General features: G+C 39.8%; 1 protein-coding gene across 4 annotated transcripts; it reads right to left on the bottom strand.

The window, feature by feature from the left end:
* Nucleotides 1-4,216: 4,216 nt before the first annotated feature.
* LOC135556005 (protein yippee-like 3) lies at nt 4,217-14,735 on the bottom strand. Of its 4 annotated transcripts, XM_064988860.1 has the most exons (7): nt 14,342-14,735; nt 11,130-11,226; nt 8,883-8,999; nt 7,738-7,856; nt 6,972-7,015; nt 6,348-6,456; nt 4,217-6,166 (listed from the first exon to the last, which is right to left on the bottom strand). In XM_064988860.1, exons 4-7 carry the CDS (start codon nt 7,852-7,854, stop codon nt 6,077-6,079), a joined length of 360 nt encoding a protein of 119 aa, XP_064844932.1. In that variant the 5' UTR covers nt 7,855-7,856; nt 8,883-8,999; nt 11,130-11,226; nt 14,342-14,735; the 3' UTR covers nt 4,217-6,076. The 4 variants fall into 4 exon arrangements, with proteins under 4 accessions (XP_064844932.1, XP_064844933.1, XP_064844934.1 ...); XM_064988861.1 differs by lacking the exon at nt 11,130-11,226; XM_064988862.1 differs by lacking the exons at nt 8,883-8,999; nt 11,130-11,226 and having other exon boundaries at nt 4,217-5,829; nt 6,074-6,166.
* Between the last annotated feature and the right edge of the window lie 1,609 nt (nt 14,736-16,344).

Below are 16,344 nucleotides of genomic sequence, written 5' to 3'. Positions count from 1 at the left end.
GGCTACAACCTTCTCTGTCTGTTGTAATGGATATTGCCATAGCACAAGCAAGACGCAGTCTACACATTGCATTGATGTCATCTTTATAGTTAGGCTGCCATATAGCCAGCAGCCTGGCTCCTGTTTAGCCAATGTTGCAATGCCTATGGAAAAATAACATTAAATCACTATTGACTGCCTGTCTGTGTCTTGTTTGTTTGATATGTTGTGTAGGCTACATAGGGTGAATTCAGAAAAAGTGGGACACTTAGCATTTCTGTCTTCTGTAACCTCTTTCAACATTGTCATGAAATATGACTTTGTAATTTCTTCAAACAATCATCTTTATTTAATATTGATTAATTATTGCAACAATGAAACTGTCGACCCCACACTCTTGAGTGTGTTGCCGAGAGCTTAACTAATAATGAAAAAAGATATATAGGAGACCTAAAAATGCTTAGTTAGGGCTGGTTTCACCCCTGCCATGCTGATCGGGGGGCATCATAAGCCACCTTGGGTTTATCTCCTGATTATCTGCACAGGATGTGGTTTTAACTCCAACCTGGCTTAGTTTCCCAGGTGCCAGGATGAAGATAAGACAATGAGGGATTGATCTAACTTTTTCAGGCTGTCTCTATCTCGGGTAACACAAACCACATCTTGTCTATATAATGCCGGCTTTAGGTTTTTATCAACAAGTCATTGACAATTGTCAGCTCAAGCTCCAGAGGCCCAACTCAGTGCCACAGACACAGATGAGAGAATACTCATCATATCTATTCCATTAATAAACAGTATTAAACATAGTCTTGTATTTTTTCTCTCACAACATCTATCTATATTAGCCCAACATATGATACATTTATGAAATCCACAATATTTTTCCTAATGACAAAGGTCAAATGTTGATATAATATTCACAGGAGGAATGACACTCATTTATGTACACTGAGCCAAAACCATATTTTCAGTTCGTGGGACACCATTATTCTTCTTTTTATAAGAAACATGAATGTATTGTGATTCTGGATGGCCAAATTGTTAGCAAGAATGCCAACAAATTGCTATGTGGGGAATCGTAAGTGGCTAATTTCAGCTGGTTTCATCTTGTTATTGATACCATGTCTTGTTTTGAAGTGTTTTGACTGATTTCATGTCAATGCTAATATGGCTAAGATTCGCTACCTAGCTAACCAGCAACTGTAACCAATGTATTTGAGAGACAACAAGTGGTCATTGTGCAAATGTATTTATGTTTTCAAGAAACATTGGAGACGAAATATAGCTTACGTGTTGTCAACAATCTACGCCAACCTCATCTGTTTTGCTCCATGGTTGTACACGCGTCCAACCTGTCTATGCTATCACAGACAATATAATGGCATAGCATGAACATTACACAGGTGCAGATTGTGCTTGGGAAAATTAAAGGCCACTAACATGTGCAGTTTTGTCACACAACACAATGCCACAGATGACTGAATTTTTGAGGGAGTGTGCAATTGGCATGCTGACTGCAGGAATGTCTACCAGAACTGCTGCCAGAGGATTTAATATTAATTTATTTAGCATAAGCCTCGATCATAAGTCGTTTTAGAGAATTTGACAGTATGTCCAACTGACTTCACAACCACATGTGTATGGTGTTGTATGGGCGAGCGGTTTGCTGATGTCAACATTGTGAACAGAGTGCCACGTGGTGGCGGTGGGGTTATGGTATGAGCAGGCATTAGCTACGAACAAATAGAATCGCATTTTATCGATGGCAATTTGAATGCACAGAGATACTGTGATGAGTTCCCACTGCCCCATGTCACAAGAATCTGTACACAATTCCTGGAAGTTGAAAATATCCCAGTTCTTCCATGGCCTGCATACTCACCAGACATGTCACCCATTGAGCAGGTTTGGGATGCTCTGGATTGAAGTGTTCCAGTTTTCGAATGCATACAGTGCATTCGAAAAGTATTCAGACCCCTTCACTTTTTCACATTTTGTTACGTTACAGACTTATTCTAAAATTAATTTAAAAAAAGAATCTCATCATTAATGACAAAGCGAAAACAAAACTATGAAATAACACATATGTAATCATGTAGTAACCAAAAGTGTTAAACAAATCAAATATATTTATTACTTTAGAATCTTCAAAGGAGCCACCCTTTGCCTTGATGACAGCTTTGCACACTCTCGGCATTCTCTCAACCAGCTTCACCTGGAATGCTTTTCCAACAGTCTTGAAGGAGTTCCCACATATACTGAACACTGCTTTTCCTTCACCCTGCCATCCAACTCATCCCAAACCATTTCAATAGGGTTGAGGTTGGGTGATTGGGGAGGCCAGGTCATCTGACCAGGTCAGCAGCACTCCATCACTCTCCTTATTGGTCAAATATCCCTTACACAGCCTGGAGGTGCGTTGGGTCATCAGCCTGTTGAAAAACAAATTATAGTCCCACTAACTGCAAACCAGATGGGATGGCGTATACCTGCAGAATGCTGTGATAGCCATGCTGGTTGAGTGTGCTTTGAATTCTAAATAAATCACTGACAGTGTCACCTGCAAAGCATCCCCACACCATCACACCTCCTCCTCCATGCTTCACGGTAGGAACAACACATGCTGAGATCCTCCGTTCACATATTCTGCATTCCAACTGCTCATCAGACCAAAGGACAGATTTCCACCAGTCTAATGTCCATTGCTTGTGTTTCTTGGCCCAAGAACGTCTTCTTCTTATTGGAGTCCTTTAGTAGTAGTTTCTTTGCAGCAATTAGACCATGAAGGCCTGATTCACGCAGTCTCCTCTGAATAGTTGACATTGATATGTCTGTTACTTGAACTCTGTGAAGCATTTATTTGGGCTGCAATTTCTGAAGCTGGTAACTCCAATTAACTTATCCTCTGCAGCAGAGCATGAGAGACAGTTTCCTCACCATAGTGCTTGATGGTTTTTGCAACTGCACTTTTAGAAACTTTCAAAGTTCTTGAAATTTTCTGAATTGACTAACCTTCATGTCTTAAATTAATGATGGACTATCATTTCTCTTTGCTTATGTGAGCTGTTCTGAACATAATATGGGCTTGGTCTTTTACCAAATAGGGCTATCTTCTGTATACCACCCCGACCTTGTCATAACACAACGGATTGGCTCAAATGTATTAAGGAAAGAAATTCCACAAATTAACTTTTAAGAAGGCACACCTGTTAATTGAAATGCATTCCAGGTGACTACCTCATGAAGCTGGTTGAGAGAATACCAAGTGTGCAAAGCTGTCATCAAGGCAAACGGTGACTACTTTGAAGAATCTCAAAAATAAAATATATTTTGATTTGTTTAACACTTTTGTGGTTACATGATTCCATATGTGTTATTTCATAGTTTATGTCTTCACTATTATTCTACAATGTAGAAAATAGTAAAATAAAGAAACACCCTGGAATGAGTAGGTGTGTCCAAACCTTTGACTGGTACTGCATATGAAAGGACAAAGCAAGGGATCACTTGACACCATTCATTCCTATTTGAAGACTCAATAGCTCTTGAAGCCAAATGAAGTCGGTTAAGATGAAGATGGCATCTCATTGAGACATGCACAGTTTTAGCTACTCCAGGACCAGGAAGTTGCCATTTCTCCGACAGTTGAAGAACTGCTCAGACGCGCTGTTTGAAACAGAGGCGTGCTTCACCCGCACCATACTGAAAGACTGGCGGAGCCTGCCTAACTAGCCTCAAAAATCCGAAAAGACGCACTACGTGGTTTCAGACCGCTATCAATTCAATGGCTTTATTGGCATGGGAAACATGTGTTAACATTGCCAAAGCAAGTGAGGTAGATAATATATTAAGTGAATATATAAAGTGAAATAAACAATAAAATATCTCTATATCTGCAAGCTGTTGTCTAGAGCGTACGTGCCAAGGCCGGAGTGGGCACATTTGCTATTTAATTAAACAGTTGTGACAAAATTATTAGTAGAGTTGAAAGTGCGAGTTGAAAACACATTGAACTTTCGATTTTATTCGGTTAATGACAATTTACGCGAAAAAGTACATTTGTATGTGCACTACGTCATCACGCACTGCTTTTCACCGCAACCGGTCCATTTGGTGGAAACACCACTTGTGGAAAAATGCGCATATTTTGTTTATGATTTTGGAATATTTGCATGAAAATCGGTGGCTAATTGGATGGAAACCTAGCTACTGTAACAGAAACAACAGGCAGAAATATTTACCACATACTTTAATGTGAGAGTTCAGGTTAAAATAAAATACTTTAATGGAAAAGCTTACATAGTCACAATCTGCTACATAATTATAGATATATTCATCCTTTTTGACATTACACATTGCTCTCTTATATTATCAAATAAATGCTTATGTACATGCTGCTCAATGTTAAGCTGTATTTACAAGATTGATCTCAAAAGGAAATAATGTAAAAATGGATATCCAATTACACATCAGAAACAATAGATTTTACCCCCAAACTAAAGCATTTGCTAACTGTCTAGCAAGTACTGTATCAGATCATACAATCTTACACTGTACACTCCCACTGCATACACACTCACACACAAACCATAAAATGCATACCCACAGGCAGAATACAGAGAAAATACCCATACGCCAAACATTTACACACACAGTATTCAAACTCACACGGGCCAATCGCACAGAAACACTTACAAACAGTGTAATGCTGCAGCCTTTAACATCATTAACAACTGAATACACATCGATTGTCATTTTAAAAGGATAAAAAAAACATGACCAATGTTATATTGCTGACACTTTAACCACGCGCACTCACACCCTACTGTATTGCACTTGATACTCCATTTGAGATAAAACAGTAACATGACAACGGCACCAAACGTAATAACTTTTTCCAACTCTGCTTGTACCATCAAACTTTAAGTATGAAGTCTTAAAACACACACAAAGCAAGGTAACTTGCTTTTGCACACATTCACCTAAAAAAAAAAAAAAAGGGAACAGCCTTGAGGGCGCTAGGTTTTTGCACAATGGTCTAATTGTCTCAACCCTGTGAATTGCACTTTGAGAGAGAATTTAGTTTTTTGTTGACTACGATCCCACACAGATGCACGGATTACATGAGAAGGATTTATTGAGGTTGCTAAGGAGGTGGTCGCTCTGCAACACACACACACTCGTAAACACACAACTCACACATGCCCGAGTGTATACAAACTCTTGCTCACACTCACACACTCACACAGCCTGTACTCACTCATTCTCTACCACGATAGAAATAAACATTGGGATATAGCGATATTGACAAAGGTGCTCCCGTAATAGCGGGGTAGATTTGATATAAAACTCGTAAAACCTTAGAGTGTGTGTGTATAGTTATATATACATGTATCACACACAGACAGAGTATACAAAAACATTAAGAACACCTGCTCTTTCCATGACATAGACTGACCAGGTGAATTTATGATCCCTTATTGATGTCACTTGTTCAATCCACTTCAATCCGTCTAGATGAAGGCGAGGAGACAGGTTGAAGAAGGATTTGAGATAATTGAGCCATGGATTGTGTATGCGTGCCATTCAGAGGGTAAATGGGCAAGAAAAAAATATTTAAGTGCCTTTGAATGGGGTATGGTATTAGATGCCAGGCGCACGAACTGCAAAGCTGCTGGATTTTTCACGCCCAACAGTTTCCTGTGTGTATCGAGAATGGTCGACCACCCAAAGGACATCTAGCCAACTTGACAACTGTGGGAAGCATTGGAGTCAACATGGGCCAGCATCACTGTGAAATGCTTTCAACACCTTGTAGAGTCCATGCCCCAATGAATTGAAGCTGTTCTGAGGGCAAAAAGGAGGGGTGCAACTCAATATTAAGAAGGTGTTCCTAATGTTTAGAATACTCCGTGTGTATATAGATATATATATATATAAAAACAAACATCACATGCTATTCTTGGCAAAGCTGTATGAAGTGACGGAGTGACAGAGCCGATGGCCCGTACGAAGGGTGAGGGGACACACATTTAGGCCAGGAAGAAAAACAGACGAGGAACAAAACATCAATGAAAACGTCGCCCTTCACCTCTCAGTCCCAGCCGTTGTCCTTTATCATGTGGGACAGCTCAATAATGAACTTCCCCTCCTTGTACTTCTGACTCAACTCAAAGGCCTGCTCCTGTAGGAAGAGGGATAGAGGGTGGGGGGGAATAAGAGGCGGGAGTGCATGGAAGACAAGCTTAAAAGACATCCACATTTTCTGAGGATGGGGATTGTGGATATTATTTGAGTTCTTCATTCTTTACAGTGTGTAGACATAGAGCAGAAGTAGCATAGTATGTGTGTGTGCTGGTCCTTACGTATTTCCAGCCCAGTGTGGTGTGGCAGTTCTCACAGTAGATGTCTGCCACAGCGTGGAGCCCGGTGAGTAGCAGCCTCTCCTCGGCAGGACCACAGCCCACATTCACCCTGAAAAACACCAGGAACAAGAACCGCAGGTCAATTACCGCCATGGTTCCCCGCCACAAATGTCCGCTTTGTGACCTGACCTAAGCTTATCAGATTTTCTGGTGACCCACCAGGTAAGCTTTTATATTTATATTTTTTTAACAAGAAAAGTGATAATTCTATCCAGAGCCAAATATTTAGCCCCACATCAGGGGGAGTTTACTATGCACCAGTTGAGAAACGACATCCAAACTACTAAATGCAAACTACAGCAAAAACAGAACGTGACCTCCACTGCTAGGATAGTGACCTGGCTTCAGGGTGCATTGTATGGCTTACAGGACTAGCGTAAACACACTGAAGTGGCATAAGGAGAACCTGGCAGATGCATGATAATGAGTGTACTGAGGCTTGAGCGGTAACTAAGTTAGGACTGTGTTTTCGGGACCTAAAAGGGATACTATTTTGTACATCAATTATGGGTACACTGTGTAGGCTATATGGTCATACACTGGATGACAAGTAAAGATACTCACACAGAGTTGAAGAGGTAGGCACGACCCTGGCTACCCTGAAAAGACTGGATGACAGAAAAAAAGAAAATGAACTCACTCAAATGTGCCAAAAAGACAGGGAGAGAAAGCGAGAGAGACAATGCAAAATCAAATATAAAAAATAAAAATCTGTGGTTTTAAGAAAAGAGAGGTTTGAGGAGCAGACTTGAAGCGCTAGGCATCTTGTTATGACCTGCATTATCTGAATTAGGTCCACATAATTAATTATACCTAGGAGGAGCAGTTTATATGAAGGAACATTGAATGCCGATTGAGCTAGCAAGCTAACACGCTTGAGCTAGCAAGTTAACGCTTGTGTGTGCAGGGCGGCACCAGAATAAAATTAAATCCAACGTGAAATGTGATAACTAGGCATATAGTATCCTTAACGGACATTGAAAAAGTAAATCCATCCTTTCCTGGGGGAGGGGCAAAGATTCTCAGCTTGCAGCCAGATGCTGGAATAAGTTTGAGTGACCCTCTCTTGCTTTGTTGCGTTTTTTTGTGGGACTAGAAAAAAAAAAAAGTAAAATAATGTTAACCGGTTTCCATGCTTTTAAAATAACGGTTCTGTTCTGGAACTGTATGGATCCCTTTCGCTCCCGGTTCAGTTTCTGTTACTTGAAAAATACCATTATTTTCCGTTTTTTGGGTTCTGTTCCCTGAACCGGTTCCAACCCCTGCAACCAACTATATTCAACTATATGGAATTTAACCCACTAGCCATAAATGGTCCCTGTACTCTCACCTTGGAGATGAGGTCATCATGGTTGGCCAGGTGTGCTCGGCAGTGAACACAGCTGTACCTGCGGTGGCACGAGTCTAGGTACGCTTGGAACGTCTTAGCCTTTGTCAGCTTCACCATGTCTGAGGAGATAGAGAGGGAAACAGAGTGACTTAGCGCTTAACAGGAAAACAGGAGAGGAGACAGAGAGGATATTGGGCATTACAAGGGCTCATAATGCTAGTCTATTCCTAAATGTAATTGTAGTAAACTCTAAACTTCACTATTTGTGTCATGCAGTAACCATGAGGAAATTAATTTTCTGTAAGCGTATTTGCCAAATAGGGTTAGGAAAAGTTGGGTAAACAACACAAACAAAGAGTAACATATGATTCCCATGGCTTTCAAATGAAAACTGGAAAAAGAAAGTGTAAGAAACAAGTTCAATAACTTTTGGCTGTCTGTCCTGTCCAACATTGCAAAAAAAGTAATGCCAGCATTGCAGAAACGTATGCACTCGAATCTTAATTTCCTCTCCATTTACACACGACAGGTCACACCTTGTGATGGTACAAGAGTGTCACAAAAAATGTCAAAAGGAATATGAAATCACACAATAATGAACTAACTGTCTTATTAGGAGTGGGAAACAGGGCTGGGCACATATTAGCCATATGCATGTCTAATTACCAATGTAAAGTTCGTTTTATATTCACACATTTGGACATTCAACAGACATTCATCAGACATTATCCAAAAGCAATTTAAAATGGTAAAAATCAATAGCGTTTTCACGAATTATGACAGAATCATCAAACTAGGTATGATTTATTCTATAAATTTCTAGTATACTTTTACAAACTTTGCTTTGAGTAGAAATTGCAGTTTTTATTTGATAGAAATACATAAAATCTCAAATATTGCATTTAAAGATGAAGAAATCTATAACTAATTCAGTGATTGTTGCAGAAAAAAGTGAAAATGTGCATTTATTTGCAATAACTTCAAAGAAATGTTAATGTCAAGCACAATTTGTTCTCTGTGAAATTAGACAATGTCACCATAAAGTTGTACAATCTTAAATTGTATGCCAAATCAATGTTTTCATTTTAGTGCAACAGATCCACATGTTAAAGTAGTTACAAGGCACAACATTCCTTTTTTTATACTTCTCTAATTTAACAGCAAAGAGGCCCCTTTTCCAATCATTTTCTATTTTGGCTTTGTTGAAGTCCTTCTTTGTCATCCCCAGACAAGCTGAATGGTACCATCTCTGGCACACAAAGCTGCAGTATTCAAAACATAAAACAGGGTTATGTTTATTTACATGTAAATACCCAAATTCTGCTACATGCTTTTGCAAATAGGAACATTTTAAAATTTTATTGGATTTTTGTTCAATTGCTAAAATGACATGCATTTGACCACAAACTGACAGAAGCACACATAACTGAGGTGTTAATCATTGTTGAGTATTCAGGCAATATACAATTGAAGTCGGAAGTTTACATACACCTTAGACAAATACATTTAAACTCAGTTTTTCACAATTCCTGACATTTAATCATAGTAATAATTCCCTGTCTTAGGTCAGTTTGGATCACCACTTTATTTTAAGAATGTGAAATGTCAGAATAATAGTAGAGAGAATGATTTATTTCAGCTTTTATTTCTTTCATCACATTCCCAGTGGGTGAGAAGTTTACATACACTCAATTGGTATTTGGTAGCATTGCCGTCAAATGTTTTGGGTAGGCTTCCACAAGCTTCCCACAATACATTGGGTGAATTTAGGCAGAGCTGGTGTAACTGAGTCAGGTTTGTAGGTTTCCTTGCTCGCACACGCTTTTTCACTTCTGCCCACTAATTTCCTATGGGATTGAGCTCAGGGCTTTGTGATGGCCACTCCAATACCTTGACTTTGTTGTCCTTAAGCCATTTTGCCACAACTTCGGAAGTATGCTTGGGGTCATTGCCCATTTGGAAGACCCATTTGCGACCAAGCCTTAACTTCCTGACTGATGTCTGGAGATGTTGCTTCAATATAGCCACATCATTTTCTACCTCATGATGCCATCTATTTTGTGAAATGCACCAGTCCCTCCTGCAGCAAAGCATCCCCACAACATGATGCAGCCATCCCCGTGCTTCACGGTTGAGATGGTGTTCTCCGGCTTGCAAGCCTCTCCCCTTTTCCTCCAAACATAACAATGGTCATTATGGCCAAACAGTTCTATTTTGGTTTCATCAGGCCAGAGGACATTTCTCCAAAAAGTACAATCTCTGTCCCCATGTGCAGTTGCAAACTGTAGTCTGGCATTTGTATGGTTGTTTTGGAGCAGTGGCTTCTTCCTTTCTGAGCAGCCTTTCAGGTTATGTCGATATAGGACTTGTTTTTACTGTGGATATAGGTTCTTTTGTACCCGTTTCTTCCAGCATCTTCACGAGATCCTTTGCTGTTCTGGGATTGATTTGCACTTTTCGGCTCCAAAGTACGTTCATCTCTAGGAGACAGAAAGCATCTTCTTCCTGAGCGGTATGACGGCTGCGTGGTCCCATGGTGTTCATACTTGCGCACTATTGTTTGTACAGATGAATGTGGTACCTTCAGGTGTTTGGAAATTGCTCCCAATGAAGAACCAGACTTACATTTTTTTTTCTGATGTCTTGGCTGATTTCTTTTGATTTTCACATAATGTCAAGCAAAGAGGCACTGAGTTTGAAGGTAGGCCTTGAAATACATCCACAGGTAGACCTCCAATCGACTCAAATGATGTCAATTAGCCTATCAGAAGCTTCTAAACCATGGCATAATTTTCAGGAATTTTCCAAGCTGTTTAAAAGGCACAGTCAACTTAGTGTATGTAAAGTTCTGACCACTGGAATTGTGATACATTGATTTACAAGTGAAATAATCTGTCTGTAAACAATTGCTGGAAAAATTACTGTCATGCACAAAGTAGAAAACTTTGTGCAAACTTTCCAAAACTATAGTTTGTTGACAAGAAATTTGTGGAGTGGTTAAGAACACGTTTTAATGAATCAAACCTAAGTGTTTGTAAACTTCCGACTTCAACTGTAAATCATATAGTAATAAAGGCATATATTTGAAAAAAAGTATGTGTTGATAAAAAAAGTATCACACATCAATGTTATAATATCAAACATTACAATAAATGCAATATTTGATATCAGTTTAATCATCACTTGTGCCAGATACAACGTGTGTACCTATTACAGTGAATTGCTATCATAGTATGTATCTAGTATCTCTCATCGTAGAATAATAACATAAGAGTCATGATAATAGAACAGAGCAAAAATACAAGGATAACCCCGATAAAAAAGTTTCAAGACAAAGTTTCATACTTCTAAATGTCTTGAAAGATGAAACTACATGAGTTTTCATAGCCTACTGTTGTATTACACCAAGACAAATCCAGTTGGTCAGATCATCATTTTTCTCTGGATGCTGCAAAGCACACATTGAACAGTCTTGCTTCGCATTGAAGACTGGAAAAAAAGATTTACAGTTCAGAGGCAAATCATAATGTATACATGTAGCCCAAAAACCAAACATGTACCAAATTTCACAGTGGGTGTGAGACCTGGAGAGGCCTACAAGCCACAGTGTCTCGCACACACTGTGAAATTTGGTGGAGAATCAGTGAAAATCTGGGGAGTGGCACAAAGTCACCCAAAATCATTGTGAAAGACCGGTGGAGAGCATGCCAAGACGCATGAAAGCTGTGATTGATTTCTGTTAAAAAGTTTTTTTAAAGTGTATTGTTTTGTTCAAAAATGTATATTAAGTTATTTTCTTAGTATTATTTGAGGTCTGACAACACTGCATGTTTTTTGTTATTTTGACCATTTTCTGCAAATAAACACTCTAAATTACAATATTTATATTTGGAATATGGGAGAAACGTTGTCAGTATTTTATAGAATAAAACAAATGTTAATTTTACCCAAACACATACCTATTTTTTATATTTTACCTTTATTTAACCAGGCAAGTATATATATGTACACTACAGTTCAAAAGTTTGGAGTCACTTAGAAATGTCCTTGTTTTCCATGAAAACGTACATGAAATGAGTTGCAAAATGAATAGGAAATATAGTCAAGATGTTGAAACGGTTATAAATAATTATTTTTAATTTAAATAATTATTGTGTCCTTCAAACCTCCATTTGCAACCTGGCAGACCTTTGGCATTCTAGTTGCCAATATGTTGAGGTAATCTGAAGAGATTTCACCCCAAGCTTCCTGAAGCACCTCCCACAAGTTGGATTGGCTTGATGGGCACTTCTTACGTACCTTACGGTCAAGCTGCTCCAACAACAGCTCAATAGGGTTGAGATCCGGTGACTGTGCTGGCCACTCAATTTTAGACAGAATACCAGCTGACTGCTTCTTCCCTAAATAGTTCTTACATAGTTTGGAACTGTGCTTTGGGTCGTTGTCCTGTTGTAGGAGGAAATTGGCTCCATTTAAGTGCCGTCCACAGGGTATGGCATGGCGTTGCAAATTGGAGTGATAGCGTTCCTTCTTGAAGATCCCATTTACCCTGTACAAATCTCCAACTTTACTACCACCAAAGCACCCCCAGACCATCACATTGCCTCCACCATGCTTGACAGATAGCATCAAGCACTCCTCCATTCATTTTTTCTGTGTCTCACAAAAGTTCTTCTTTGTGATCAGAACACCCCAAACTTCAATTTGTCTGTCAATAATACCTTTCCCCCCAATCTTCCTCTGTCCAGTGTCTGTGTTCTTTTGCCCATCTTAATATTTTATTTTTATTGGCCAGTCTGAGATATGGCTTTTTCTTTACAACTCTGCCTTGAAGGCCAGCATCCCGGGGTCACCTTTTCACTGTTGTCATTGAGACTGGTGTTTTGTGGGTACTATTTAATGAAGCTGCCAGTTGAGGACTTGTGAGGCATTTGTTTCTCAAACTAGACACTAATGTGCTTGTCCTCTTGCTCAGTTGTGCACCAGGGCCTCCCACTCCTCTTTCTATTCTGGTTAGACCAGTTTACACTGTTTTGTGAAGGGAGTAGTACACAGCGCTGTACGAGATCTTCAGTTTCTTGGCAATTTCTCACATGGAATAGCCTTCATTTCTCAGAAAAAGAATAGACTGACGAGTTTCAGAAGAAAGGTCTATTTCTGGCCATTTTGAGCCTGTAATCGAACCCACAAATGCTGATGCACCAACTAGTCAAAAGGCCAGTTTAATTGCTTCTTTAATCAGAATAACAGGTGTCAGCTGTGCAAACATAATTGCAAAATGGTTTTCTAATGATCAATTAGTCTTTTCAAATGATAAACCTGGATTAGCTAACACAACGTGCCATTGGAACACAGGAGTGATGGTTGCTGATAATGGGCCTATATAGATATTCCATTAAAATCAGCCATTTCCAGCTACAATAGTCATTTATAACATTAATAATGTCTACACTGTATTTCTGATAAATGTGATGTTACGTTATAGGACAGAAAATGTGCAAGGACATTTCTAAGCGACCCCAAACTTTTGAACGGGAGCGTATGTTATGGTTCACTCTCCACTGTGGAATGTCCATGTTGATCCTCTTGGTTGTCTTGGTCCTCTTGAGCCATCCACCGGTCCATCTTTGTTAGTCAGGCCTGACCCCTTCATCCAGTAGTTATTTCCTGTAATCTAATTTAATATGACTGAAGATGCAGAATTTTCTGCCAAGCCCCTTCTAATAGGGTATAACAGACTCTTTAGAACTTTGAACACATGCCCTCTATCAAATCTGGAATTTTTCCTCAAAACAAAGGTTGTAAAAGTATGCTAGACATTTATAGAATAAGTCATGCCTAGTTTGATGTTTTTGTGACAAACGGTGAATTAGTTATTGATTAATGCAGTTTTAAATGGCTTTAGGTGAATGTCCGAATGTGTGAATTTAAAACCAACTTTACCTCCGTTGTCTAATTCGCAGCTCACTTCTTGGTACAATTACAGCAGGGTCAGTTCTATCAAGCGATCCTCCGTGCTATTCACGATCCTTGGAACGTCCCTACACATTGAAGTTCATATTTTTAAAAATGTTTTAAGTAAGGGTTAGGGGTTAAGTTTTGTGTAAGGACGTCGCAAGGATAACGCTGACCATTGCACCAGACAGAACACAACATGCATTGACCTACTTTACTGTACCAGCTAAAACCGAATATGTATGGTCAGAGTCAGTAGCGCTCTATAGATGGATGGGGAAATTTTAACTTTTTTTAAAACTCAAAAGTCTTGGGTCATTTAAAACGGTTATAAAAAAATATCACTATGATCCTTGCTGGCCTGCTAACGTTAACCTAGCTGACTCGCTCCACAAAGCAACCAGCTAGCCAAGAATTCCCCAAAACGATTCATACAGTGAATTATTCACCGACAGTCTTCCTCTCTACCAAGCCATCAATTTTAGCCAGCTATCGTGAGAGATTAGCTGACATTAGTTTAGTAGCTATCACCTGAACCATATTCTGGGTTTACAGGAGGCGTTTAATATGTTTACTGTAAACCCGCCATGTCAGGCTCAGCTAGCAACATGGAAGGAAATACAAGCGCAATAGAAAATAGCTCACTCACCAAACGTAGTTATCGGATGTTCAATGGAATACCTAATTTTAACGAATATGTGACCAGACAACTACCATTGGATAGGTCAACTGAGATGCATCGGTAAATTGCTCAATCGTCTAAGGGATAGCTTGTTTTGTCACTTCTTCAGCAAGAAACCATCGGACGGATCCAAACCAAACAAACAAAAATCGTCTTGCAGCTGTTCTCTCTCGGTCTCTCACACTTGACAACAGGAACAAGTTTTTCTCTGAGATGAAACCGTTTCGTGTATTTTGTAGTTAAAAATGTAAAAGCATTGTAGCTATTCCGAGTATTTTTTTTAAGGACAGGATAATTTCGTGGTGCGAGGTTAAACTTCCAATATTATGCAGGGTTTGTTTACAACGCTGGTTAAGGAGGCGGTACCAACACGTCACCAGCTACAAAACAAATCCCCGACGACCAATGAGAATCGTCAGATTGACTGGGGGAATGTAGGTCAGCCAATTAGGTTGAATTGTAAATTATTTTAACCTTTATTTAACTAAGCAAGTCAGTTATGAACAAATTCTTATTTACAATGACGGCCTATACCGGCCAAACCCTCCATCTAACGCGGGGTCAATTGTACTGGACTCCCGATCATGGCCGGTTGTGATACAGCCCGGTATTGAACCAGGGTCTGTAGTGACGCCTCGAGCACTGAGACGCAGAGCCACTCGGGAGTCCAAATAGACTCGTATCTACGAGGAGATTCGACTAATATCGCCCGGGCGCCAATGTGGCGTGTTCTGCACTGGTTGAACGTTTATTGCATTCGATCCCGGGCATGTTTCTGAAGCCTGGATAATGTTGCCTTGTTGACAAAATAACCAAGCGGCACAGATTTGTTTGATTTGAACAAGGCGCTCCCCACTCACCGACTTCACCCAGTCACGTGACGAGCCACAGTGGACCGGTTAAACCTGGGCCAGTTTATTAGAACTCTGCCACAGTTATGGTTCTTTCAAGACAACTGGGAACACGAAAAACATAACTGTTCAAATCATGACGTCAGTGATCTGAATGTCGGAAAGTCGGGGCTCTAGAAAGATGCCCCCTAACAAGCTGGTCCTGGGGCTCTGTTTACAAACACAAACAGACCCCACAGAGCCTCAGGACAGCAACATAATTAGACCCAACCAAATCATGAGAACATAAAAAGTTAATTTCTAGACACATGGGAAAGAATTTACAAAAAAAACGGAGCAAACGAGAATGCTATTTGGCCCGAATGAGAGTGAATACAGTGGCAGAATAACTGACCACTGTGACTGACCCAAAATTAGGTCTTCCATTGAACATCCGATAACTACGTTAGGTGAGTGAGCTATTTTCTATTGCGCTTGTATTTCCATCCATGTTGCTAGCTGAGCCTGACATGGCGGGTTTACAGTAAACATATTAAACGCCTCCTGCAAACCCAGAAACGCCTCCTGCAAACCCAGAATAAGAAAATCTTGAACTATGTACAGACTCAGAGAGCATAGCCTTGCTATTGAGAAAGGCCGTCGAAGGCAGACCTGACTCTCAAGAGAAGACAGGCTATGTGCAATATATTGATAAAAAATAATCTTGTCCTAGAGAGATTGACACGGTTATCAAAATGTCACGGCAGGGTAAGCCTACACGATACAGCCCTTATTTGAGTATTTTTTAAATTCCCTATGGAAAAAATGTATGGTGGAAAACGATTGGAACCATTCCCTTGTTTCACTGCAAGGTTTTATGGGTATTATACCTCATATGGTGGTACTGTATATGCTGCGTTCATAAACTATTTGGAACTAGGAAACTCTGAAATGTTCCATTTGCTGATTCGTTGAATGTGGCACGAGTATAATTACAACAAGCATTTGTAGTTGACCGAGTTTCTTAGGTCCAACTAACACATGAACGTGGCGTCATACCCTTTTTTTTATGAGGGATAGCGTGACGATTAGTTTAGCAACCGCATGACGCAGCATGACAATGTCTCCTGACCCCTCCTG

This window comes from Oncorhynchus masou, chromosome 15 (assembly GCF_036934945.1).
Source record: "Oncorhynchus masou masou isolate Uvic2021 chromosome 15, UVic_Omas_1.1, whole genome shotgun sequence".
NCBI lineage: Eukaryota > Metazoa > Chordata > Actinopteri > Salmoniformes > Salmonidae > Oncorhynchus > Oncorhynchus masou.
Note: the sequence above shows the minus strand (reverse complement) of the source record. Positions and strands in the feature narration are given on the sequence as shown.

What these genes read in the sequence shown, in the direction of transcription:
- LOC135556005 (XM_064988860.1), bottom strand. Translation starts at nt 7,854, where the DNA reads ATGGTGAAGCTGACAAAGGCTAAGACGTTCCAAGCGTACCTAGACTCG. An exon ending in ATGATGACCTCATCTCCAAG is followed by an intron (nt 7,016 to 7,737) that starts GTGAGAGTACAG and finishes TCTGTCATCCAG; the next exon opens with TCTTTTCAGGGTAGCCAGGG. An exon ending in GCCTACCTCTTCAACTCTGT is followed by an intron (nt 6,457 to 6,971) that starts GTGAGTATCTTT and finishes GGTGTTTTTCAG; the next exon opens with GGTGAATGTGGGCTGTGGTC.